The sequence below is a fragment of the Syngnathus floridae genome, chromosome 15, assembly GCF_059516105.1.
Source record: "Syngnathus floridae isolate MCC-2025c chromosome 15, RoL_Sflo_1.0, whole genome shotgun sequence".
NCBI classification, from domain to species: domain Eukaryota; kingdom Metazoa; phylum Chordata; class Actinopteri; order Syngnathiformes; family Syngnathidae; genus Syngnathus; species Syngnathus floridae.
In genome coordinates, this window is record NC_142427.1 from 2,820,128 (window position 1) to 2,844,806 (window position 24,679).

A 24,679-nucleotide genomic window follows, 5' to 3' on the forward strand; every position below is an offset into this window, starting at 1 on the left:
AGAATAACGTATGTGTGAAGGCCATCACCTTCACACAATAATAATAATAAATTGAATGGTGTAGAATAACATATGTGTGAAGGCCATCACCTTCACACAATAATAATAAAGTGAATGGTGTAGAATAACGTGTGAAGGCGATGGCCTTCACACAATAATAATAATAATATCAAAGTGAATGGTGTAGAATAACATATGTTGAAGGCCATCGCCTTCACACAATAAAGGACAGGAATAACAATTGTGTGAAGGTCTTCACCTTCACACTAATAATAAAGGAAAGGAATAACAATAGTGTGAAGGTCTTCACCTTCACACGAATAAAGGACAGGAATAACAATAGTGTGAAGGGCTTCACCTTCACACCAATTATAAAGTGAATGGTATAGAATAATGTGTGAAGGTCATCGCCTTCACACAATAAAGTGAATGGTGTAGAATAACGTGTGAAGGCCATTGCAATAAAATAATGCAAACTGCTACCGCTATTGTTGGGGAGCCTGAGGATTGTATAGGGGGTTGGCTTGGATTGTTATGCTCTTTTCGCCTCCGGGTGTTGGTCAGAACACAGGAGGGAAGAAGTGGTTCAGTTTTGATTGCTTTACTGAATTATTGTCCAAAAAGTAACAGCCACTGTGGCTCATCGGGGCATACAGGCAAATTGGCAAAAGGGTATTGTGCAAAGCGTGTGAAGGGTGTGTGTAGTTTGTGGGGTGTGTGCGTGTGGTTCTGCAACAGACAGAAATACAACACGTGAGTCAACGCTCAACCTCTGAGGTCACTCAACACTCGTAGACGGCACACATTACATAACTAACTGCGCGTAACGGTTCCGCTATACTAAATAACCATAAATAAAATACTCTCGGCAACACACCAAACATAAGTCATCGAGACAACAAAATACATTTGCTGGCGACCGTTAGTCGCCGTGCCGCTGCGTAACGGCTACTGGTACGATGCGGGCAAACTTACAGGAGCGCGCCGGAGCTGTCAATCAAACGGCGCGCACACGAAGAAAACTGCGATCGGACAAATGGCACAACAGTGGACAGTAGTAACAATGAAATGCATATACTCACTTTGTGTCAAAGACGCACACGATCACAGCAACATACTCAGCCGATACCTGCAACCTTTAACTTACCGCTGCGCACAAGCTCCAACAACCGCGATAAACTGAGGTAACTCACGCAAGACTTAAGGCGCGGTGACGTAACTTCACTTTAAAGATATCTGGCGCCAGCTAGTGTTGTGAATGGTTAGAATGTCTAGACCCCGAATGTAAGATGACCCCCACTTTTTCAGTCTTATTTCAATGCAAAAAACATCGTCTTATATTCAGGCCAATACGGTACTATTTAAACAGTTGTTTCAGTCAGACAGGGAAAATTATTTTACCTGTTTTATATGTGTGGCAAGTCACACCACAAGGGGGTGCTAAGACAGCATATAAATAGGAAGTCCCAAGTTGCAGCAAGGTGCTAGTTTCCTGTGGGTGGTCAGAGATCACAGGGCCCATGTGGTACCGTGTGTGGGGCGAAGCGTAATCATTGGGTAATTGCTTTTGTGGTTCCGTATTTTTTAGGATCATCTGTGGTAAATGTGTTTTTATGTAACAGGGTCAAGTGGTGGTCAAGGCGGGGTGTGTGAGTGACTGGGTGTGGGTGTGCAACCTCTCAGGTATGTGGTATTTTAATGGTTTTAAGAGTTGTATTAAAGCGTGGTTTTAACTGTTTGGTGACGCCTGCTGCCCTTTCATTCGGCTTGTGTTGGTCCGTTTCTTTATTTTGTCTCTTCCCCCTTGGGGATTCTAATAAATTTTGTGAACTGCCTTCGTCTTGGGTCGTTGGTTAGCCCCACACCTGCATTACACGTGTTTCGGCTACTTCCTGCAGCAGGCGTGTCCAAACTTTTCGCAAGGAGGGCCAGATTTGATGAAGTGAGGGGCCCGGGGGCCAATAGTTTTTTCGGACATTTTTTAACTACAAACATTTCATGCAAATACACACTGTTATAAAACAATTTTCATTGTCACAATTGTCTTTATTTTTCAAATGACAAAATAACCAAATATAAGCCACTCAGGCAGATGTGAACAACTCTAAAAACACAAATTCTGCTTTTCATTCATATCTGAAGAGTCATATAACATTGAACAAACTGTATGAAATACCTTAAATTTACATGAGTTTTAAATTTAAATGAGAATTCTTTTTGCCTCATGAACATTTTAAACAGGAGTTACAAGTAATGCAAAGTGACATAATGTTAAATAAAAAAATTATGATACTTCACCATAAACTATTAACATGATTTTGCCTGCACTGTTGTGTGTTCCATGTTTTTGTGCATTTTTAGACAACTTACTCACAGCTGCTTTCTTGATAATTAATTCCTATTAATTTATTCTTTACCTTATTTTTAACCATCAAGCTTCCAGGAAGCAGATGCTGGATGAGGCTCTCTGGAATTTCATTCTGAAGGATGGCCAGCCCTAAGTGTTGTGGAAAATGAAGGGTTCAGGGAACTGGTTCAGGTCCTTCAGCCCTCATATATTTTGCCAACCAGAAAGGTTTGTACTATCTAAAGTAGCAGTTGATATATCCATCCATCCATTTTCTGAACCGCTTAGTCCCCACGGGGGTCGCGGGCGTGCTGGAGCCTATCCCAGCCGTCATCGGGCAGTAGGCGGGGGACACCCTGAACTGGTTGCCAGCCAATCCAGAACCCATGGTTCCAGAGGTGGTGCACTCTGCTTCTGGCCATGGTGTACCTGTAAACAGAATGTTTGTAAATATAATTGGGATGAATGTAGTGGCATTTGGTACAAGCAATGATAGGTACAATTGATAATGATAACTATTATTAATCTAATGCCTGTTTTAATTTATGAAATTGTCACATAAACTTTTGATAATACTTGAAAACCTGTCATTAAAACCATTTAAGATATTGGCTTTCTAAAGGCAGGCACGTAGATCAGGTACCTACTCATACTTGACAGCACAAGTCATTCAGTCTTGTCTTTCTGTTCAGTTATTCTCTTCCCTCGTGGAGCCTCTATAGCAGGGGTGCCCAATAAGTCGATCGCGATCGACCGGTCGATCGCCTGGCCACTACTGGTCGATCGCGTGCCATTAAAATGTTTTTGGGGTTTTTTCGCACATGACGCGTGCGCAAACAATGGCGCTAACAACACAACACTAACACGCTAGCTCGCGAGTTCCCTCCAATTGTCAGAACCCTGTTTTTTCTCTTAAACTTAAGAAAGGGTATAAAAAGGGCAGCTGGACATAGTAAAAAGATTTTTAAAAAAAGTATCACTTTCATAGTGAATGGGAGGCCTTTTTTTTCCCGATGACATATATATACACTGCCGTTCAAAAGTTTGGGGTCACCCAAACAATTTTGTGTTTTCCATGAAAAGTCACACTTATTCACCACCAAACGTTGTGAAATGAATAGAAAATAGAGTCAAAACACCTACAACAGGACAATGACCCCAAACACACCTCCAAATTGTGCGAGAACTATTTAGAGCAGAAGCAGGCAGCTGGTATTCTATCGGTAATGGAGTGGCCAGCGCAGTCACCAGATCTGAACCCCATTGAGCTGTTGTGGGAGCAGCTTGACCGTATGGTACGCAAGAAGTGCCCATCCAACCAATGCAACTTGTGGGAGCTGCTTTTGGAAGCGTGGGGTGCAATTTCTCCAGATTACCTCAACAAATTAACAGCTAGAATGCCAAAGGTCTGCAATGCCGTAATTGCTGCAAATGGAGGATTCTTTGACGAAATCAATGTTTGATGTAAAAAAAATCTTATTTCAAATACAAATCATTATTTCCAACCTTGTCAATGTCTTGACTCTATTTTCTATTCATTTCACAACGTTTGGTGGTGAATAAGTGTGACTTTTCATGGAATACACAAAATTGTTTGGGTGACCCCAAACTTTTGAACGGTAGTATATATATATATATATATATATATATATATATATATATATATATATATATATATATCCATCCATCCATCCATCCATCCATCTTCTTCCGCTTATCTGGGGTCGGGTCGCGGGGGCAGCAGCTTTAGGAGGGACTCCCAGACTTCCCTCTCCCCAGCCACTTCATCCAGCTCATCCCGGGGGATCCCAAGGCGTTCCCAGGCCAGCTGAGAGACATAGTCTCTCCAGCGCGTCCTGGGTCGTCCCCGGGGTCTCCTACCGGTGGGACATGCCCGGAACACCTCCCCAGGGAGGCGTCCAGGAGGCATCCTGATAAGATGCCCGAGCCACCTCATCTGGCTCCTCTCAACGTGGAGGAGTAGCGACTCTACTCCGAGTCTCTCCCGGATGACCGAGCTTCTCACCCTATCTCTAAGGGAGAGCCCGGACATCCTGCGGAGAAAACTCATTTCGGCCGCTTGTATCCGAGATCTCGTTCTTTCGGTCACGACCCATAGCTCGTGACCATAGGTGAGGGTAGGAGCGTAAATCGACCGGTAAATTGAGAGCTTTGCCTTTTGGCTCAGCTCTCTCTTCACCACAACGGACCGGTACAGGGTCCGCATTACTGCCGACGCTGCACCGATCCGCCTGTCGATCTCACGCTCCATCCTCCCCTCACTCGTGAACAAGACTCCAAGATACTTGAACTCCTCCACTTGGGGCAGGATCTCATCCCCGATCCGGAGAGGGCATTCCACCCTTTTCCGATCGAGGACCATGGACTCGGATTTGGAGGTGCTGACCCTCATCCCGACCGCTTCACACTCGGCTGCGAATCGTTCCAGCGAGAGCTGGAGATCACGGCCTGAAGAAGCCAACAGCACCACGTCATCTGCAAAAAGCAGAGACGCGATGCTGAGGTCCCCAAACCGGACCCCCTCAACGCCTCGGCTGCGCCTAGAAATTCTGTCCATAAAAATTATGAACAGAATCGGTGACAAAGGGCAGCCTTGGCGGAGTCCAACCCTCACTGGGAACGAATCCGTCTTACTGCCGGAAATGCGGACCAGACTCTGGCATCGGTGGTACAGGGACCGAACCGCCCTTATCAGTTGGCTCGGCACCCCGTACTCCCGAAGCACCCTCCACAGAACCTCCCGAGGGACACAGTCGAACGCCTTCTCCAAGTCCACAAAACACATGTGGACTGGTTGGGCGAACTCCCATGCACCCTCGAGGATCCTGCCGAGGGTATAGAGCTGGTCCACTGTTCCACGGCCAGGACGAAAGCCACACTACTCCTCCTGAATCCGACGTTCGACCTCCCGACGGACCCTCCTCTCCAGCACCCCTGAATAGACCTTACCAGGGAGGCTGAGGAGTGTGATTCCCCTGTAATTGGAACACACCCTCCGGTCCCCCTTCTTAAAGAGGGGAACCACCACCCCAGTCTGCCAATCCAGAGGCACTGTCCCCGATGTCCACGCAACGTTGTAGAGGCGTGTCAGCCATGACAGCCCCACAACATCCAGAGCCTTTAAGAACTCCGGGCGGATCTCATCCACCCCCGGGGCCTTGCCACCGAGGAGTTTTTTGACTACCTCAGTGACTTCGGCCCCAGAGATTGGAGAATCCGCCTCAGAGTCTCCAGGCCCTGCTTCCTCAATGGAAGGCGTGTAGGTGGAATTGAGGAGGTCTTCGAAGTATTCTCCCCACCGACTCACGACGTCCCGAGTCGAGGTCAGCAGCACGCCATCCCCACTGTAAACAGTGTTGACGTTGCACTGCTTCCCCCTCCTGAGACGCCGGATGGTGGACCAGAATTTCCTCGAAGCCGTCCGAAAGTCATTCTCCATGGCCTCACCGAACTCCTCCCACGCCCGGGTTTTTGCCTCAGCAACCGCCGAAGCCGCGTTCCGCTTGGCCATCCGGTACCTGTCAGCTGCCTCCGGAGTCCCGCAGGCCAAAACGGCCCGATAGGACTCCTTCTTCAGCTTGACGGCATCCCTTACCGCCGGTGTCCACCAGCGGGTTCGGGGATTGCCGCCACGACAGGCACCAACGACCTTACGGCCACAGCTCCGGTCGGCCGCCTCAACAATGGAGGCGCGGAACATGGTCCACTCAGACTCAATGTCCCCCGCCTCCCCCGGGACGTGGGAAAAGCTCTGCCGGAGGTGGGAGTTGAAGCTCTTCCTGACAGGAGATTCTGCCAGACGTTCCCAGCAGACCCTCACAGAGCGTTTGGGTCTGCCAGGTCGGACCGGCATCTTCCCCCACCATCGGAGCCAACCCACCACCAGGTGGTGATCAGTTGACAGCTCCGCCCCTCTCTTCACCCGAGTGTCCAAAACATGCGGCCGCAAATCCGATGACACGACTACAAAGTCGATCATCGAACTGCGGCCTAGGGTGTCCTGGTGCCAAGTGCACACATGGACACCCTTATGTTTGAACATGGTGTTCATTATTGAAAATCCGTGTCGAGCACAGAAGTCCAACAATAGAACACCGCTCGGGTTCAGATCAGGGGGGCCGTTCCTCCCAATCACGCCCTTCCAGGTCTCACTGTCATTGCCCACGTGAGCATTGAAGTCACCCAGTAGAACGATGGAGTCCCCAGAAGGAGCGCTCTCCAGCACTTCCTCCAGGGACCCCAAGAAGGGTGGGTACTCTGAGCTGCTGTTTGGTGCATAGACACAAACAACAGTCAGGACCCGTCCCCCCACCCGAAGGCGGAGGGAGGCTACCCTCTCGTTCACCGGGGTGAACCCCAATGTGCAGGCGCCCAGCCGGGGGGCAATAAGTATACCCACACCTGCTCGACGCCTCTCACCGTGGGCAACTCCAGAGTGGAAGAGAGTCCAGCCCCTCTCGAGAGGGCTTGTACCGGAACCCAAACTGTGTGTGGAGGCTAGTCCGACTATATCTAGTCGGAATCTTTCTGCCTCGCACACCAGCTCGGGCTCCTTTCCAGCCAGAGAGGTGACATTCCATGTCCCAAGAGCCAGCTTCTGCAGCCGGGGATCAGACCGCCAAGGTCCCTGCCTTTGGCTGCCGCCCAGCTCACATTGCACCCGACCCCTTCGGCCCCTCCCACAGGTGGTGAGCCCATGGGAAGGGGGACCCACGTTTCCATTTCGGGCTATGCCCGGCCGGGCCCCATGGGCGAAGACCCGGCCACCAGACGCTCGCCTTCGAGCCCCGCCTCCAGGCCTGACTCCAGAGGGGGGCCCCGGTGACCCGCGTCCGGGCGAGGGAAAACAAAGTCCATTTATGGTTTTCATCATAAGGGGCTTGGGTGAGCCGTGCTTTGTCTGACCCCTCACCTAGGACCCGTTTGCCATGGGTGACCCTACCAGGGGCATGAAGCCCCCGACAACATGGCTCCTAGGATCATAGGGGCACGCAAACCCCTCCACCACGATAAGGTGACGACTCGCGGAGGGGTATATATATATATATATATATATATATATATATATATATATATATACAGCTGACTAGCTCAATCAGTAAGTGACATGACTTACAAACGGAAGACCCGGGTTCGATTCCCGGCAGGGGCACAATATGAGCAATGAGCGATTACCTTACCAACAGTCAGTGTGGGTCCTTAGGCAAGACCCTTAACGATACCGCCTACCTCAGAGATAATGAGAGTACAAGAAACGAAAGACATGCCGGCTCAGACGTCGCCCGGACAAACAAGGTCTGCGTCAGGTGCTGGGGAACCAGAGCACCCTGATGAAAAATGGGCTACTGGAACAAGACACAAATGGGCGAGGTGCGAGAATAAGGATTTGTTGGAATGCTACTACTCCAGCAACCCGAGCGAGAGGGGTTACATGCGGAGAATGCGGGAACAATGGCAACTTCAATACCCACAGTCAACACTATCGGCCAAGCAACTAGTAGCTCAATGTTCCAATATCCATAAACGGCACCTGCTATCACACCTCGAGATTGATGAGATACAACACAAATGCCATAGCGAAGGCCAACCAGAGCACCAGGTCAGAGAAGAGTTAAATCCATGTAAAAGCCCAGAGATTGGGTACGAAACCCCAATAAGCACAATCAAGCTGAACGAGGCAGCAACTGACCTGAAGAACAAGATCACGGTGAGAATGAATGCTCGGGAACCTAGATACACACTGCAGAGGCTAAGTGAAGTACCCTCAGAAAGTCTCCTAGAAGATGTGAATGCAGCATTGACAACAATTCCTACGGCTACCATCACTGAAACCAATGAGCTGATATACACCTCAGCAGCAGTGATCCTAGAAATGCTTGGCTACAAGAAGAATGACCATATGCGACCACAACAGTGCCCACCATGGAGGAGAAGGCTGGAGGCCAAAATCAAGATAGCACGGAGAGAAGTGAGCCAAATGACAGAGGCCCAGAAAGGTGCAATGAAAAAGCAAGTTCCCAAGAAATACAGCCAGATGCCCATACCTGAAGCACTCGAAACTGCCAAACAAAGACTCCAAGCCTTGGCCAGCCGCCTAAAGAGGTACACAAGAGAGAATGAAGCCAGACGAATAAACAGGTTGTTCACAACACAACCAGCGAAAGTGTACGCTCAGTGGCAGGGGAATAATAGCAGAGCAGACCCACCAAGGCTGGAAACTGAACAGTACTGGAAGGATATATGGGAGCGGGAGGCATCACATAAGAAGGATGCACAGTGGCTGGTGGCTCTGAGAAAGGACCACAGCAAGCTCCCTGAACAGAACCCAGTAACCATCACAGTGGCAGACATCCAGAGAAGAGTCTCAGGAATGAAAAACTGGACAGCACCAGGCCCTGACATGATCCACAGCTACTGGCTCAAGAAACTTACAACTCTCCATGAGCGCCTGGCAGCACAAATGAACCAGCTGCTAAGGGATGGGACTCACCCTGAATGGCTAACCCAAGGGCGTACGATCCTGATCCAGAAGGATCCATCAAAGGGTACAGTCCCATCCAACTACCGGCCAATCACCTGCCTCTCCACAACATGGAAGCTGATGTCGGGCATAATATCAGATAAGATCAGCAGGCACATGGATCAATACATGAGCACTGCTCAGAAAGGGATTGGTAAAAATACCAGAGGAGCAAAACATCAACTCCTGGTGGATAGAACAGTCACCCAAGACTGCAGAACTAGACGTACCAACCTGAGCACTGCCTGGATTGATTACAAGAAAGCATATGACTCAATGCCACATACTTGGATCACTGAATGCTTGAGGCTGTACAACATCAATGGGACTCTGAGAACCTTCATCGCCAACTCAATGAAACTGTGGAAAACCACACCTGAAGCCAATGGCAAGCCACTTGCACACGTGACCATCAAATGTGGTATATACCAAGGAGACGCTCTGTCCCCAATGCTGTTCTGTATAGGACTGAACCCCCTCAGCCAAATAATCAACAAGACGGGCTATGGATACCAACTCAGGAATGGGGCCACCGTCAGCCACCTCCTCTACATGGATGACATAAAGCTGTACGCTAAGAACGAGCGGGACATTGACTCCCTGATCCACACTACCAGGATCTACAGCTCTGACATCGGAATGTCATTCGGACTTGAGAAATGTGGCCGCATGGTGACTAAAAGAGGAAAGGTAATCCACACAGAGGGGGTCTCACTCCCAGAAGGAACAATAGCAGACATTGAGGACAGCTACAAATACCTTGGAATTCCACAGGCAAATGGCAACCTTGACGAGGAAACAAGGAAAGCAGCCACAGCCAAATACCTCCATCGAGTAAGGCAAGTCCTAAGAAGTCAGCTCAATGGCAAGAACAAGTCCCTAGCCATTAACAGCTACGCCCTACCAGTAATCAGATACCCTGCAGGAATCATACGGTGGCCAAAGGAAGATATACAGACCACAGATATCAAGACACGGAAGCTCCTAACCATGCATGGAGGGTTCCATCCCAAGTCCAGCACCCTGAGACTGTACACTAGCCGTAAAGAAGGAGGCCGAGGACTAGCGAGCGTGAGAGCCACTATCCAAGATGAAACATCCAAGATCCATAAGTACATCAGGGATAAGGCCCCAACGGATCACGTGCTCAGTGAATGTCTCAGACAATGGGCATCAAAGGAAGATGAGGTGCTGGAGGGACCATCATGGGAGGACAAGCCCCTACATGGGATGTACCACCGAAACATAGCTGAAGTAGCTGATATCCAGAAATCCTACCAATGGCTAGAAAGAGCTGGTCTGAAGGACAGCACAGAGGCACTGATCCTGGCTGCACAAGAACAGGCCTTGAGCACCAGAGCAATAGAGGCCCAAATCTACCACACCAGACAAGACCCCAGGTGTAGATTGTGCAAAGAAGGTCCTGAGACAATCCAGCACATAACTGCAGGGTGTAAGATGCTGGCAGGTAAAGCATACATGGAGCGCCATAACCAAGTAGCTGGAATAGTATATAATTATATATATATATATATTATATGTAATTATTAGTAGTATTATTTTTTTAGTGGGTAGATCTTTGTGACTTGGTCATTTCATAAGTAACTCGCGAGCTGAAAATGTTTGGGTACCCCTGCTCTATAGCCTCTCTTTTGAGTTCCTTCAATAAACCCTGGTCCAAGCTGCATTTGGTCGCTCAGCTCCATTCACTCCATGATAGTGGCAGTGAGTTTAACAGCTGATATGTGGACATCTGTGAACATGGAGGCTTACTTGGCTCTTACCTGTCACTATATTAATGAGAATATGTAGTTGTGTACATCTGTTTTGGGTGCGCAATACTTTCACAAAAGTCACACTGCTGACAATTTGGCCCAAAGTCAAAAGGGGCATGATGGAAGACTGGGCCATAACCAGTAAAGTGTTTTGTGACTGACGCAGCACCAAACATGATTGCATTCACTAGACAGCTCCACATTCGCCACTCATTTTGCATTGCACATAGTCTCAATTTAATAGTTAGGAAGTCATGTGATCAGATCCCCACACTTGCATCCATCAGACACAAAGCTTGGCACATTGTCACATACTTCCGATCGAACACTACAGCCAAGGAGAAGCTTGCTCAAGTGCAGCATCAGATGGGACAACCAACCCTGAAACTCATTAATGAGGTGCCAACATACTGGAACAGCACCTATCCATCCATCCATCCATCCATCCATCCATCCATCCATCCATCCATCCATCCATCCATCCATCCATCCATCCATCCATCCATCCATCTTCTTCCACTTATCCGGGGTCGGGTCACGGGGGCAGCAGCTTTAGGAGGGACCCCCAGACTTCCCTCTACCCAGTGATATCATCCAGCTCATTCCGGGGGACCCCAAGACGTTCCCAGGCCAGCTGAGAGACATAGTCTCTCCAGCCCATCCTGGGTCGTCCATGGGGTTTCCCACCGGTGGGACATGCCTGGAACACCTCCCCAGAGATGCCTGAGCCACCTCATCTGGCTCCTCTCAACGTGGAGGAGCAACAACTCTACTCCGAGTCTTTCTCGGATAACCGAGCTTCTCACCCTATCTCTATCTGTTCTTTTGGTCATGACCCATAGCTCGTGACCATAGGTAGGAGCGTAGATCGACCAGTAAATTGAGAGCTTTGTCTTTTGACTCAGCTCTCGCTTCACTACGACGGACCGGTAGAGAGTCCGGATTACTGCCGACGCTGCACCGATATACCTGTCAATCTTGCGCTCCATCCTGCCTTCACTCGTGAACAAAACCCCAAGATACTTGAACTCCTCCACTTGGGGCAGGATCTCATCCCCGATCCGGAGTCGGCATTCCACCCTTTTCCGACCGAGGACCATGGACTTGGATTTGGAAGTGCTGACCCTCATCCCGACCGCTTCACACTCGGCTGCAAATCGCTCCAGTGAGCGCTGGAGATTACGGCCTGAAGAAGCCAACAGCACCACGTCGTCTGCAAAAAGCAGAGACGCGATGCTGAGGTCCCCCCTCAACACATCGGCTACGGCTAGAATTTCTGTCCATAAAAATTATGAACAGAATCAGTGACAAAAGGCAGCCTTGGTGGAGTCCAACCCTCACTGGGAACAAATCCGACTTACTGCTGGAAATGCGAACCAAACTCTGGCATCGGTGATACAGGGACTGGACCGCCCTCATCAGTTTGCTCGGCACCCCGTACTCCCGAAGCACCCTCCCAAGGGACATGGTCGAACGCCTTCTCCAAGTCCACAAAACACATTTGGACTGGTTGAACGAACTCCCATGCACCCTCGAGGATCCTGCCGAGGGTATGGAGCTAGTCCACTGTTCTACAGCCAAGACGAAAACCACACTGCTCCTCCTGAATCAAAGATTCGACCTCCTGATGCACCCTCCTCTCCAGCACCCCTGAATAGACCTTACCAGGGAGGCTGAGGAGTGTGATTCCTCTGTTGGGACACATCCTCCAGTCCCTCTTCTTAAAGAGGGGAACCACCACCCCAGTCTGCCAATCCAGAGGCACCGTCCCCGATGTTCACGCAATGTTGCAGAGGCGTGTCAGCCATGACAGCCCCACAACATCCAGAGCCTTTAAGAACTCTGGGCGGATCTCATCCACCCCTGGGGCCTTGCCTCCGAGGAGTTTTTTAACGACCTCAGTGACTTCGACCCCAGAGATTGGAAAGTCCACCTCAGAGTCTCCAAGCCCTACTTCCACAATGGAAGGCGTGTCGGTGGAATTGAGGAGGTCTTCTCCCCACCGACTCACGACGTCCCGAGTCGAGGTCAGTAGCACGACATCTCCACTGTAAACAGTGTTGACGGTGCACTGCTTACCCCTCCTCAGACGCCGGATGGTGGACCAGAATTTCCTCGAAGCCATCTGGAAGTCATTCTCCATGGCCTCGCCAAACTCCTCCCACGCCCGGGTTTTTGCCTTAGCAACCACGAAAGCCGCGTTCCGCTTGGCCATCCAGTACTTGTTGGCTGCCTCCGGAGTCCCACAGGCCAAAACGGCCCAATAGGACTCCTTCTTCAGCTTTACGCCATTCCTTACTGCCGGTGTCCACCAGCGGGTTTGGGGATTGCTGCCACGACAGGCACCGACCGCCTTACGGCCACAGCTCCGGTAGGCTGCCTCAACAATGGAGGCACGGAACATGAGCCGCTCGGACTCAATGTCCCCCGCCTCCTCCAGGACGTGGGAAAAGCTCTGCTGGAGGTGGGAGTTGATGCTCTTCCTGACAGGGGATTCTGCCAGACGTTCCCAGCAGACCCTCACAGTGCGCTTGGGTTTGCCTGGTCGGACCGGCATCTTCCCCCACCATTGAAGCCAACTGATCACCACCTGGAACAGCACCTATGAAATGCTGAAAAAGCTACATGATGAGAGGGAACCAGCGTGGGTATTGTCAGGGTTATCATGATGATTATGATTATGTTGGAATGCAACCTGTGATAAATAACCTGGTTAGATTAGTTTTATGCTTATAGTGGAATATAACTGGTAATAAATAACCTAGCTTGTCCCATCCTACACAACGTCGTGAAACACTCCCTGATATGTTTTGACTAGAGGACAAGGGCTTTCTCTATCCAGTCCACTCTTACCCCCACTCTGTTTTTCTTAATAAATATGCTCCTGCAGGAGGGAGAGTAAGACTTCACTCAATCATCGCTGTATGCACAGCAACGAATGGACTCTCCACCTGCAGGTGTCTAAAAGGACTTGCTTGTCTCCCGTGTGGTTCTTGCATAATAAGTTAGTGAGCACAAATCTAACATTTTGGTGCCGAAACCCGGGATCTCTCATACCCACGATCTGGCTGACGGAGGACGACACGCTGTACACCGTCGACGGGCCAGCGTCCATTAGCAGGACCTGGTAAAGAAAGACCTGGGAAGGAAATTCTTCGCTGGGCCAGCATCTTAGGTCTGCCTTCGTCTGACAGGGGTGGATTGACGGGACCCGGTAAAGCAAAGAACCAGGGGACAAGTAAGTTAGGGCCTGAAGTTGTGTGATTGTGTTGTTGTGAAACGCGTAAAACGTAGAAGATACAGCTTGTGTTCAAGTCCCAGTGGAATGAACAGGCTAAGAAAAGCAGAGCTTCTTTTTTGTTTATCGAAGAGGTGCGTAGACTCTTCTTTGTCTGTTCTTCCGAGCTGAGGGATCTGGCTTGGGTTAGAGTCCCAGTGGAAGGAACGTGCTAAGAAACACAGAGCTTCTTTTTTTGTTAATCAAAGAAGGGCGTAGATTTTTCTTTGTATGTTTTTCCGGCCAAAGAACAACTTGGGTTCAAGTCCCAGTGGAAGGAACGGGCTAAGAAAAACAGAGCTTCTTTTTCTTAATTGAAGAAGGGCGTAGATTATTTCTTTTGTCCGTTTTTCAAAGCTGTTTGGGAGGGTTTTACACCCATCCCTGGATAGGCCTAAAAAAGTGCTGGCGTCTGTGTGATTGAGTGTGTGACTGGTAGGATAAATTGACTAAATAGCAGTTCTAGCACTGATCCACGGCAATAATACAGGCTAGTAATTTGTTGAAAGGTCAATTTAAACATGCATTGAGGATCCTCAAAGAAAGAAAGAAAGAAAGAATAATAATAATAATAATAATAATATTTTTGAGAAAAAGAAATTGTAAAACCTAAAACTACTAAAATTAAGATGGGAAATAAAAACGGTAAATCTCTACCCCTTGACGGAGATGAGAAGTACTTGGCGAGTAGATTTCTTAATTGTATGCAATATATGCCGAAGTGGCAGAAAAAGTAGAGTAGAAGGGAAGTTGAAAGTTGAAGTGTGGAAGATAGTGGTTGATGTTTTGGAGGAGAGTGTGGATAGGAAGACAAAGGGACTGAAAAAGAAAAGAAAAGAGAGAGAATTGGATCGCAGCTCAAGCAGAGGAGCAAGAGGGGCCTTCCGCTCGTACGCAAAACTTGTATCCAAGCTTAACAGACCTGCAGCCTCCCCCATATAACAGAAAAAAAAGTCAGGGTCACATTATTAGAAGTCCTGTGCGAACAAGAAGTATGACCAATGCTGCCAGATTTTCTCAAAATTTAGACAATGTTGATGTGTGCCCAATGATCATCATCATCATCATCATCATCATCATCATCAGGTGTCTTGCCTGGAACAGGCATTGACGGCCATGGCCCTCCATTCTTCTCTGTCATCCGAAGCTTTCATGAACTGGTTGTTTGTTATTGAGAACCCCATTCACGCTGTTCTTCGATTTAAGCATTGAATGTCTTTCCATGGCTTTCTTTGCAATTTTACAGACAGTAGGTTGCAATTGCTTTCTGTCCGAGTAGTTCCCATACTGGGCGGCTGTCCTGACCACTGTACCTAAGGGTATCCTCTGCTCAGCACGACGAAGTCCAAAACCAGTAACAAAGATACTTTCTGGCTGCCTTCAAACTTCATCCACCACTTGCTTCCCGTGGCTTCATCATGACCCTGACAAGGGGGGCTAAATGGGTACTCAGTCTTGCCCAAGGACCTCCCATAGGCTAGCGGAGGGAAGGAGTGCCTTACACTTTCTTTGTCAAAGCAAGCTCTGACCCGCCACCCATGATGACCAATGATACAGGTGCCAAACCCTATTGTAGGGGAAGGCCAACCTCCACATACATATGTTTTCTGGCCATGGACTTTGGAAGAGGCAAGAAAAGCAGTTGAAGGGGTTACCCCTGTTGCTGAAGACCCAGATAAATGGGCAGAGGACATGGCTGGAATCATACATTCCTATAGACTGAATGGACATGAGGCAGGAGAAGCTGCAATGTCTTCCTTGGGCAAAGACTGGGCAAAGGTTAGAGGAAATTATACAGGTAGAAATAATCAAGGGCCTTTTCCCTTTTTCGTTGAGGGAAATCAATTGGGAGGGGAGTATGCAGCACAATGGAATGATCTTGTGCAAAGAGTGTGAACTATATTTCAAAGACGAGCGAATTATGGTCATTTGGCAGGAATAAAACAGAAGCCTGGCGAAGATACTGATGATTTTCGTTTGAGATTTGAAAAAGAATTCAGGGTGCATAGTGGCATCCCATTCAATGATGCAGCTGAGAGTGCTTATCAACAACAGCTTAAAAATGCGCTCCTCACTAATTTCAGCCCTGAAATAGGCAACTGGGTGAGGAAACATTTGGTAGAAGTGGATATTGCAAGTGTGACAACTATGCAATGGGCCAGACATGCTGAAAAAGTGATCAAAAAAGGCAAAAGTTCCAATGTATTTCATCTAGACAATGACGATGAACTTGATGAAGATACAACAGTCTTCTTCCAAGGGTCCCAGCAGGGCAGAGGAGGAGGTAGAGGCCAACAAGGTCGCAGGCCACCATATAATTCAAAACCCCCATCAGATTCTAACAACTGTTGGAACTGTGGGAGACGAGGACACCTTGCAAGGGAGTGTCGTCGGGCAAATTAATACCAATCAAAGGGTGCAGGAAGGGGCAGAGGAAAAGCCAAATTTTCAGCATGACTAGATCCCCCCCCTTTGACCTCTTGTGCTCCTACAGAGGAAGAAATAGTAGATGTCCATACAGCATGGGACATTCTGAGTGCATTAAAAGAAAAAACACATGTTACTCTAAACATTGGAGGAAGTGATGTCGAATTTTTGTGTGATACCGGGGCTTGTAAAACCGTAATAAAAACTAAAGTCCCAAATCTAAAGGCCTCCCAAAATACTATTTGGGTGAAATCTGCTGATGGGCAGGTACACAAGGAGAGTATCTCCAATCCAGTTGAAGTGAGAGATAAGGAAACTGGAAGCATGGCTTCAGTTTCGATTGTCCTATCCCCAAAATGTCCCATAAACCTGCTGGAACGAGATCTGATGACTCGGTTGGGAATTGCAATAATTCCTGTAAAGGATGGCATGCGAGCATGTAGAGTGAGAGATGTGGACTCATATGCTGCACAAGCAGGTGAACAGATTTGCTGCTCCTATGCCATCCCTCCTGAACGGAATCCTAAGCTACCAAGCAGATTGCTGAGTGAAGCTCGAAAACAATTGTCCCAACCTGAATCAGAAATGACTTGTAATGAATTACATGTCACCATGAATATTCTCACTGATCCACAAGATGATTATATTGGAAGTTTTCTCAGCGACACAGAAGTAACTTTAACAATCACTGCTCTGTACACTGATCGCAGGTCATTTGCAGCTGCTGCTGTGCTCCTGCCCGCTCCTCAGAAAGACAGATACAAGTTGTCGGCTGTACCCCACATCTCATTGTTTAAACCTCACAGTATAACGTGGGCAGATGTGGGTTGCCGAATTAAACTTGCTGGATCTGTAACTGATTATGAGGACAAAGGTGGAGCTACAGTACCAGTTGTGACGTGTGTGAAGTAGCTGTAGGCAGAGCATGCGCTTGTGCGCTTCCCTGACTAGTTGACATTTGTTTGGATGAAAAGGAGGAGGGGGAATTGGCTGAGTTTCCTGAAAAACTGTGGACCAAGGGCCCATCTGATGTAGGACTTTTAAAGTCCATTTCCCCAGTACAGATCAAACCAAGATCAGAGTGGCGTCCAAGAGTTAAGCAATATCCTTTAAAACAGTCGGCAATAAATGGGATTGCCCGTTATAAATGATCTTTTGACAGGAGGTATCATTAGGGAGTGCTCGGATTCTCCTTGCAACACTCCCAAAAACTCAAAACTCCAGCTAGGGGAAATGAGAAACCTTGAGAAGAGACAACAGATGGGAGGGTCCCTCTTCTAGGATGACCAGGCTGCAATGGATGCAGAGGACACATAGTACAAACAGTGTAGACAATTCAAAAAAGGTGTGGAGAGCAGGATGTTATTGCACAGTAATGACTCTGAGACTCTAAGAGTGGTGTGAGTTCATCAGAGCAACAGCCTGGGGGAAGAAGCTGTCTCTGTGTCTGCTGGTTTTAGTGTACAGAGCTCTATAACGCCGTCCGGAGGGGAGTAGTTCAAACAGACTGCAACCTGGGTGAGAAGGGTCTGTAAAGATGTTACTTGCACGTTTCCTGGTCCTGGACAGGTACAAGTCTTGGATAGATGGGAGGTTGATTCCAATTATCTTTTCTGCAGTCCTGATTGTCCGTTGCAGTCTGTGCTTGTCTTGTTTGGAGGCCGATCCAAACCAGACAGTGATGGAGGTGCAGAGGACAGACTGGATGATGGCAGTGTAGAAGGTCTTCAGCAGCTCCCGCGGCAGGTTGAACTTCTTGAGCTGTCTCAGGAAGTACAGCCTCTGCTGGGCCTTCTTCCAGACAGAGTCTATGTGGCCGGTCCATTTCAGGTCCCGAGAGATTGTGGTTCCCAGGAACTTGAAGGTGTCTGTTGAGAGAATAGTATTACTGCGGATAGTGAGGGGTGAAAGTGGTTAAGGGCCTCGCCTGAAGTCCACTGTCATCTCCACGGTCTTGAGCGGGTTCAGCTCCAGGTGGTTTTGGCTGCACCAGTGGACCAGCCGCTCCACCTCCTGTCTGTACGCAGTCTCATCACAGTTCTGGATCAGTCCGATGAGAGTGGTGTCGTCTGCATACTTCAGGAGCTTCACAAGAGAGTCACCTGCGAAGAAATCATTGGTGTAGAGGGAGAAGAGTAGTGGGGAGAGGACGCACCTCTGAGGGGCTCCAGTACTGGTGGTCCGGGTGTCAGATGTGATGCTCCCCAGCCTCACACGCTGTCTGCTGTTGGTCAGGAAGCTGGTGATCCACTGACAGGTGGAGACAGGCACCGCGAGCTGGATAAGCTTCTGTTGGAGGATGTCAGGAGCGATGGTGTTGAACGCCAAGCTGAAGTCCACAAACAGGATCCTGGCGTACGTTCGTGGGGTGTCCAGGTGTTGCAGGATGTAGTGCAGTCCCATGTTGACCGCATCATGCACCGACCTGTTTGCCCGGAAGGCAAACTGGAGGGGGTCAAGCAGGGGGCCCGTGATATCCTTCAGGTGGTTCAGCACTAACCTCTCGAAAGATTTCATGACCACAGATGTCAGTGCAACAGGTCTATAGTCATTCAGACCTGTGATGGCGGGCTTCTTGGCCACTGGAACGATGGTGGAGCTCTTGAAGCACGAGGGCACCTCACACAGCTCCAGGGAAAGATTGAAGATCCGTGCAAAGGTGGGCGCCAGCTGCTCAGTGCAGACTTTCAAGCAGGAAGGTGACATGCCGTCTGGGCCCGGTGCCTTCCTGATCTTTTGTCTCCGGAACATCTGGCGCGCTTCCTCCTCGCGGATCTGGAGTGCGGGCGCGGCCTCTGCAAGAGAGAGAGAGTCGGTGACCACGGTGATGGAGGTGTGGACAGAGCAGTTGTGGGGGGAGGTGAGTATGTAGATTGTGCTGCAGGAGGTCCCGTTGTGTGGGAGGACCGATCAAACCTGCAGTAGAACCTGTTTAGCTGGTTAGCAAGCCTTGGGCTCTGCACAGGACGGGGGTTCATTTCTTGAAGCCCGTGATGCTCTGCAGACCTTTCCACGCTGTTGAGGGATCAGGATTTGCAGAGAGGTGTCCCTCCAGGCTCTCCCCGTAACACCTCCTGGCTTTCCTGACCTCTCGGTTCAGTGTGTTTCTGGTCTGCTTGAACAGGTCCCGGTCACCGCTCCTGGAGGCCTCCTCCTTGACTTTGCGCAGCCTCCTGAGGTTCGGTGTAAACCAAGGTTTGTCGTTGTTGTACGTGCAGAAGGTCTTAGTCTGCACACACAGATCCTCACAAAAACTGATGTATGATGTGACAGTGTCAGTGAGTTCATGCAGGTCTGAAGTTGCAGCTTCAAAAACTCTCCAATCGGTGCAGTCAAAGCAGGCTTGGAGGTCCTGCCTTGACTCCGCTGTCCACTTCCTCACAGTCGTCACCACAGGCTTAGAAGTTTTTACTTTCTGTCTGTAGGCCGGGATCAGATGAACTAGACAGTGGTCCGAGAGTCCTAAAGCTGCACGAGCCACAGAGTGGTATGCATCCTTAATTACGGTGTAGCAGTGGTCCAGTGTCTGTGCCCCTCTGGTGGGACACGTTATGTGCTGTCTGTATCTGGGGAGTTCGTGTGCGAGGTTCGCCCTGTTAAGATCACCCAGAACAATGATTAGTGAATTTGGTAGAAGTTTCTCCATGTCTGTCACCTGGTCAGCCAGCATCTGCGTGGCTTCACTTGCACGTGTGTGTGGTGGAATGTAAACAGCCGCCATGACGATCGAGAACTCCCGTGGTGAATAGAACGGCCGGCAGTTTATGAAAAGTGTTTCTAGGAGAGGGCTGCAAAACTCTTTCAACACCATGACATCAGTACACCAACGTTCATTAATGTAGAAACAGAGACCACCTCCCTTTGATTTTCCGGAGAGCTCCGCGCTGCGATCTGCACGCATTACCCGAAACCCAGCTAACTCTATGGCGTGGTGGGGGGTTTGTTCGCTAAGCCACGTTTCAACAAAACACAGCGCAGCGGATCTGCTGAAGTCCGTGTTCCTTGAAGTGAGGAGCAGCAGTTCGTCCATCTTGGTCGCCAGGGTGCGGACATTTGCCAAATGAATTGACGGTAGGGCAGAACGGAACCCTCTCTGCCTCAGCTTTACGAGGGCTCCGGCTCGTTTTCCGCGTCACCGCCGTCGCGCTAGCTTGTATAGCACCGCTGCTCCGGCTAAAACCTCAGACAAACAGTCTGATGTCCCGGTGTCTCTGCCATCCTAGTAGCAACGGGGCTCCATATGCCAGATGGATCCTCTGCTGCGTTGTGGTTGGAGCATGCTATGGTCTATGGACTCATCTGAACAGACCAAGTGACAATATTGACCGTCGAAAACGATGGTCACATGATGAGAACTTTGAGGACTGGTCATGGGACCCCAGAAACCCATACGAAACCAACACTTGGTACCGGTATGTGAAGTTCACTGTGAAGTTATGTGTGTTCGAAACTCCCCCCTTCCTCCACCAAGTTCACTTGGAGGCCAGAGCAATGAATGTCACTGGAGCGAAATGTATGGCATCCATGGGAGGCGTTGGATATCAACACCGTGCTGTCACAGTCAGGGATGCCGACCCTTCCCGCCCTGGACTTGCAGACGGTGCCTGTGATCAGCTATTGTGGACAAATCTCAATGATACTGTTAAAGGATGAACAATACCACAAGTGGCCTACACAAAGAGACCAGCTGGAGTGAATTACACATGTTACATCCAAGGTAACGGGACCCATGTCTGCATTAACGATGACTGCTCTCCAGGAGGAAACTGGATGGGAGCTTTGGACATCACCGATGAGTGTCAAGATCGGAGGTGGTGAGGGCTCTCCGACCAACATGACTGCACCATCGAACGGAACATACTTTATACAGAATGGCTGGTGGCTTTGTGGTCACAAGGTTTATCCGATGCTGCCCGCCAACTGGACAGGAGTGTGCGCACCAGTGTGGGTGACGGACCACACCTACAGGATACGACATCATCAGCTGACAGAAGCACACAACTCTTCTGGACGTCGACGCAGGGAAGTTGCAACCTTTGACCCTCATGACCCTGTCTGGGGTGCGAATGTTCCAGACGACCATAAAGTATGGTCCGTCGGAGACAAAGTTGTTCTTGCGCTCTTTCCTCAGATTGGGGTTGGGAAACAATCACTCTTCATCGAGACACTGATCTATCATTTTCAATCCTTTGTGATTTCACTGCAAGTCGACAATGGACAAAATAGAGAGATTCAGGCTATTAGGCGGGACAGTTGGATGTCTGATACCATTCGTTTAAGTTTGTCGTTTTCAGACTAGATTTTAACGTCACTGAGGCCTTTTTTAACGAACTCCCCTTCATTGTATGGCTTTTTGCAATATTTCAAGCCAGTTGATACGATGCAAGCGTGACGGTCTCTGAGTGCTTCGTAATTTTTGGGAAAAACTGTACCTGTGTTTCTGCCTCACCTTTCAAAGTGTCCAACTTGCTCTTGCGAAATTCAGTCCCTTTTGGAAAGTCCTTATCGATATTAGCATGAAGTTAGCTGAAGTGGCGCTGAAGATTTGAAGCTTTGAAATGTGCTAATGACGTCTGACATATCAGGCAGAATGGCTGGCCATTGCGTTCAACAAAAAATATAAACTTTCCCACTCTATTAAAAACGTCCTGTGTTCATCTTCATATTTTTGTTCAGCTGTGCATTTTTTCCCTGCAATTTTGAGAGCGAAATTGACACTAATTGTTTCCTCGAATGGGTTTGCCCCTCCTCCGTTGCGGGATTTCACCTCATGCGCATGCACGTTTGACGAAAATATCATATTGAACTCAAGCGAAGCGAACACGCACAACCACCCCCCCCCACACACACACACACCAATGTTGATATGAACGCAAAACAGACGCATGAAACCAGGCAAAGAGTCGCATGTGGCTCGCGAGCCGCAGGTTGGCCACCCCTGCACTAGAGCATTCAACCTTGCACACACAGGAAGCCATACACCTTGCATGAACACCTAAAGCATTGCTTCCAATCTGGAGTCATTAAGTGTGCTGACCCTAGCAATACTTCTGGACCCCCGATTTAAATCACTCGGGTTCTGCAGTTCCTCCAAGTGCAATGAGGCCATCGATAGACAGCGCTTGGAATGTGCGTAATCAGAAGCACAAATGATCCACAGTGTTCGCAGCAGCTGTCTGCACCCACTTCAGGCATGTTATTCTGCATTATTTGTTTGTTGTCGTTTGGAAATCATGTACTAAAATGCCAATTCATTGTTTTTTAGATAACCTTTGGCAACATCTGGACATTGAAGTGATGAGACAAAGCAAAAGTGCCACAGCCGATGCCATCCAGGAAGTTCAGAGATACCTGGCATTGGGCAATATTGCGAGGTCCGAGGATCCAATCAGATACTGGGACAATCAAAAGACCCATTACCCAAACCTCTTCCAGCTTGCACTGCAATTTCTCTGGCCTCCAGCCTCATCTGTGCCGTGTGACCGGATGTTTTCAACGGCTGGAGAACTTGTGACCAAAAAGCGTAACAGGCTCAATTTCAAGACATTGGAAAAACGTAATGTTTTCAATAAAAATTTGTAAAAAAACAAATCCCAGTGCACAAGCATCCTCTTTGACAACACGTTCACTTGGATTTTCATGTTACATATGATACATGTTCACTTCATTTATTGACTGTATCTAAAAATATAAAATACATTTTGAATTTAAATGAATATATGAAATAATACAATATAAAATATAATTATTCAAATTAAATTATTGTACATACTAGGTCAAATCAGTGTCGGTTGTCTGTCAACTCGGTTGCCTGTAGGGATTTGTCAGGTCCAGCAGGTGTCAGTATTCACTCTGTGACACAGTATCGACACATTATCAATATAGTTTGGCAATGTGTTGAAACGCTTCATGACGCCTCATCTACCCATCACTACATAAACTTCAGTACTAACAATATGGACAGCAACAATGCCGCACCTCAATGGCTGCACAATACCAAAAGGAATGAGTCAAACTTTTCACGGACACTTTTGGAACGTAAACATGTTATCTTCTTCAATGACCAATAAGCTCTTCTTTTCTGAAATATTACACTTGGATGATGTTGATAAGTTATTTAATTATGCTCAATTGGTTGCTGTATTGGCGGTGTCAACTGTATTTGTGGTCTGCATCAAACAAACGGTGACAGAATGGACGTCTCTAAACAGGAAGTGCCATACCCAAACGAGTCCCCAGTGCAACAAATTAAGTAAACTTAGTACTGTCCCAGGTGCAATCGATCTCAAGTGGGAAAATAAATTCTGAAAATGAAATATGCATACAAACTATCAGAGAATCAATTGGGCAAATGTAGCTTGACTAATAGTACATCAAACAAATTGAATGACAAATAATATAATTTGGCAGTTAAATCGGGCATGGATTGAACAGTTCATTTAGGGTCATTAAGCTATTCAGGCAATATACCAAAATAATTTTGTTATTTTAAAGTGCAAAAAAATGCATATCAGATCATAAAGTTATAAAACATTTCTCCTTACTACATAGTGCATCACATATCAAAACATGTCTAGTTATGTGTTCTTTATTGATTTAGTGTGTAGGTATAATTATATGCTTAAAATGTTTCTTTTATTGATTTAATGTGTGAATATAATCTCATAGTCTGCGTATGTACTTTATTCACTGAGGTGTGAGCATATCTGTTATTGTAGCTAGGCAGGACTTTTTTGGACCCCATTTTCTTCACCCACACAAACACTATGTTGAAACCTGAAAAATTATCAAGTGAGCACGGTGAATCTTTTTGCCTCGAGGAGAGCCACGCCCCCCAAATGACGCCATTTACATACTTTAAAAGGGGCCATTTATTTATTGTATACCTTTTTATGTTACACAACACACCATTTCAAAATATCAATATTTCTTTGATTTACCATTTTCATATTTATAATTTTGTTTATCTTGGTGAGAACTACCTCTGAGTTGTCTTGTCAGTCCCTATGGCAACAGTAACCGGCCGCTTCAACGACGTCACTTCTGTTTTCCATTGTATACGCTTACTGTTAAAAGGGATACCCTCGTTCATGTAGAAAAACGAACGAACAGCAGCACAAAGTAAGTAATCAGTTTTTGCACACTACGATAATTTGTATGCAATTACTTGCCTGCGTGCTACTATTTTAAAGACATGATTAGCTTTCTTCAACTGTTTGAATTAGCAACTAGCCGGCTAAGAACTCAGAATTGGAACTGGTCGCCTTGCTATAGGTATTCATTGAAGCAGCATTGCTCCACCCTTACATTGT

General features: G+C 48.0%; 1 protein-coding gene and 1 long non-coding RNA gene across 11 annotated transcripts in view; both read left to right on the plus strand.

The window, feature by feature from the left end:
• The first annotated feature begins 1,495 nt into the window (after nt 1-1,495).
• Nucleotides 1,496-22,903, plus strand: LOC148385871 (uncharacterized). 2 transcript variants are annotated; one of them, XR_015863246.1, is made up of 4 exons: nt 1,496-1,557; nt 1,623-1,683; nt 2,437-2,575; nt 22,633-22,903. It is a non-coding gene; the product is annotated as an uncharacterized LOC148385871 (long non-coding RNA). The 2 variants fall into 2 exon arrangements; XR_015863247.1 differs by lacking the exon at nt 22,633-22,903 and adding an exon at nt 22,453-22,557.
• Nucleotides 22,904-24,343: 1,440 nt separating this feature from the next.
• Nucleotides 24,344-24,679, plus strand: part of phf14 (PHD finger protein 14) — a 256,949-nt gene continuing 256,613 nt past the window's right edge. For all 9 annotated transcript variants that reach the window (XR_015862923.1, XR_015862924.1, XR_015862922.1 and 6 more), the window contains exon 1: nt 24,344-24,488. Coding sequence is in view for 5 of the 9 variants with exons in the window: in XM_088397789.1 (XP_088253915.1) it covers nt 24,488 (1 nt within the window). In the remaining 4 variants the exon portion in view is untranslated. The remainder of the gene's footprint in view (nt 24,489-24,679) is intronic.